General features: G+C 44.7%; 1 protein-coding gene across 4 annotated transcripts in view; it reads right to left on the reverse strand.

The window, feature by feature from the left end:
* Positions 1-2861, reverse strand: part of syt10 (synaptotagmin X) — a 16546-nt gene extending 13685 nt beyond the window's left edge. For 3 of the 4 annotated variants that reach the window (XM_005747269.1, XM_013914384.1, XM_013914386.1), the window contains exons 1-2: positions 2514-2861; positions 1430-1823 (exon numbers count right to left, since the gene is read on the reverse strand). In XM_005747269.1, the coding sequence (XP_005747326.1) occupies positions 1430-1823; positions 2514-2715 (596 nt within the window). In that variant the 5' untranslated portion in view covers positions 2716-2861. The remainder of the gene's footprint in view (positions 1-1429; positions 1824-2513) is intronic. The other variant, XM_013914385.1, reaches the window with a different exon arrangement.
* Between the last annotated feature and the right edge of the window lie 318 nt (positions 2862-3179).

Raw genomic sequence — 3179 nt, forward strand, 5'->3', positions numbered from 1 at the left:
GTCTTTACTAATGAGTATAGTTGAAAATGAAACATATATGATTGACTTAAACTTCATCCCTCTGTTTTGCATTTCCACCCTTGTTCCACAAAGTTTCACCTGTGCTCTGCCACTGTTTGGCTTGGTTACAGATGCACAGTTACACATAAATGTCAGGGTCAGAGTCAATCAGAGGAAGAGTTGGTGATGGTCTTTGCATAATGTGGATGTCAAATTTTAACAACGACAGCTGAGGACAGAAAAAAGTGTGTCTGTAAAGGTCACCGAAACACGGTGGAAACTCTGTAGAGTTTCTATTATCTGACTATTTTAGTTTAAACATTTACCTGCCAGTATGAAGGGAAGGTTTCTAAGACTGAATCTCCAAACTAAAAATGCTTTTGGTGCTTGGCAAATGTTAATTGTGGACGCTGAACCAAGTTAGTCATAAATTCTTAGAATAATTTTAATAATTAGTCATTGTTTCAAATGTCAAATTGTTTTCTATTTTTTGGTTCCAGCTTTTCAGCTCTGAGGATTTGTTTCTTTTCTTTGTGACACTGAAATAAAATCCCAGTTTTGGACTGTTGGGTTTCCATGTTTGCAGATGTCAGCAGTTAGATTTCCTGGTTTTCCAAGACTATATCTACTAGTTTTTCTGGTGTTATAACCTGATTATGGTATATGCTGCTAGGCTTTTCTTTTAAGCCACAATTAACTCTAAAACATTAGTTTTGCTTTAGGCTTCTTTTAGCTTTTGCTGTCAAAAAAGTAGGCGGAGGAATTGAGAAGGTAGGTCTTGTAATCTTTAACCTGTCCTATCTGCATAACTGGTGGGTGTATAATTCATGGAGGCCTACGCCACAATATCATTTAATTAACAAGCCCTAACAACAAATCAAAGTGCATGTCAATACCAGCTTCCTCCGAGAAACTGAGCACAGCTGCCTGGTGCGTCTGACAAAAACCCAACCTTCCACCATGACAGCTCCCACCCCACAGCCATGCTAATTATGGACCTTCTAGTTTAAACACAGTACTGGAAAACAAAGAGAAGAAAGAGCTGATTGTTTAATGACTGAGGTCTTTACCAGAGCAGCTTGACTCACATGTACAAGTGATTATAGGGTTCAAAGTGCAGCAAGGAGATGTGTCAGAAATGCTGCAGAATCTCATTTTTGTGATGTACAACAGCAGCAGCAGCTATTCAAGGTCACCAACCAGTCACTGACATGTGCCACACTACCTCGAGGACAGCAGCAGCAGCCCTGTCACGAACTGTCAGGACAGTTTGTGCTCTATGTGAGTTTTTGTTTTTTTAAATGTGTTTCTTGTAACATGGGTGGGGAGATGGACAAAACAAAAGAGATCTTTAATATGCTACACTTAGTTGTAAGCACAAGTGGCCTGAGTGCAGAAGCAGACTAGGGACTGGTTCATGTGACAGTACCTGGAGGAGGAGGTTGGCTCGGTGGTCTGCCTCTGGATTTTAGCCTGCTGGCTGAGCTTCTCCCTCAGAGCTGTCTGCACCTCGGCAGGGATGTCTGGAGACGTTTGGCTGATCTTCATGGCTGCCTCCAGTAGCTTGACTGAGCTCCGTCCATTCACCTTCACTTCAGGCGGCTGTTTCTTTTCCACCTCCGCCACTTTAAACTCAGTAACCGGGGGGGAGTTGGGTGGGGGTGCCTCGGGGAAACCCACACGGAGCACATTTTCAGCGTGGGCTGACAGAGCCTTGCTCCTCCAGATGGGCCAACACAGCTTCCAAAAGACAAAGAGAGAGACTACCAACAGGGCGAGGCCACAGAAACCCACGACCACAGCAAGGAGACTAATAGAGATGTCTACATTCAACCAAAGGACAAAGACAGGTGACACGTAGAAAGGAGGAGAGAAGCAGGCGAAGGACAAAATATGACCAACATACATGCAAGGGAGAAGGAGAAAAAGGGAGAGAAAGCAAGCTGTAAGAAAGAGGGGGCAGCAAATGCACCTGTTTGATATAGAAAGATCATATAAAGGTCATAAAACCACAGTTTAGTGAGGAGACACAGCATCAGGAAAACAGCACGAAAAGAAAAACATCTGGCACTCACATCTCCCCTTCTGGCTTAAAAGCAAAGTTTGCACCCGCTGTGCAACAGTATGCAAGGAAGCTTAACTCAGCTTAAAAATTCAGATTTTCAATCAAGCTGGCACTAGAGTGAAATTTCACAGACTGCAAATTTACAAAGGAAACATAGCTGAAGGGAGGAGAATCATTTCGTCCTCTCGGTCTGTTTCCCACCTGTTGCTGTTTCACTCAGTGTGGACTGAGATGCGTAACAGGTAGACACTTTCAGAACATTTTTCGTTTTTAAAAAAACGCAGTAAAAATAAGGATAATAGTGGACTAATAAACTTTTAACTAGTTGGTGATTAGTTCATCCATTCCCCCTCGAAACTCTGCGAGTACTGGGCGCCATGACTTTAGAGAAAGAAGTGATTAATTAAGGGAATTGGGGAGAATAAAATAATGACTTTATTCTATTTACCTGCGTGTCCTTTACCTGGTATGTTGCTCTCAAGGGGGAATATATCCGAACATTTCTCCCGGTCTACGTGTCCCGCGAGACAAAGTTCCGTAACGATTTGGAGAGCCCTTTGGCACAGAGTGACGCTGTCATCCGTCCGAACATTCATGTCTCTCCTGTTAAGCCATTGCACGCCGGAGGAGCCGGGAGGGCGGCGGTTCATTTGGAAACCTTTTATGCGCCGCAGAGTGCAGCCTGTCCGCGGGAGACAGTGGGGAAGCGCGCAGAGTCCTGATCCATATCCAGCGCGCAACGAGGAGCGACTGGCCGCACGCGCTCCCTGCGTTTGAATAACAGCAAACGGGGTGCTCGAGTCCAACCCTCACTGCGTCCAATAGCGATGCGCTTCGGTTTGATACTCAGTCCTGTTGGTCGGGGTTTGTAACGGGATTACTTTTTCGAGTAATGACTGGAGTGTTCTCTATGAGGGACAGACGACCTCGCTATGGCCCCGCCTTTCGGCCAACGCATGTTGGCTTCCCGATGCCCTGTGGCCCTCGGTCTGTGGTTATAAAGATTCAGCAGATTTAAGTCAAAGCCAAAGAAAAGTAACACTTTTCAAAAAGCATCACAGAGCTAGAAAAATAGGCTTACATACAAGCTGCCCCATACCTACAGAAAATGTGT

Source organism: Pundamilia nyererei, unplaced genomic scaffold, assembly GCF_000239375.1.
Source record: "Pundamilia nyererei isolate P.nyererei 1_Seehausen unplaced genomic scaffold, PunNye1.0 scaffold00192, whole genome shotgun sequence".
NCBI classification, from domain to species: Eukaryota; Metazoa; Chordata; class Actinopteri; order Cichliformes; family Cichlidae; genus Pundamilia; species Pundamilia nyererei.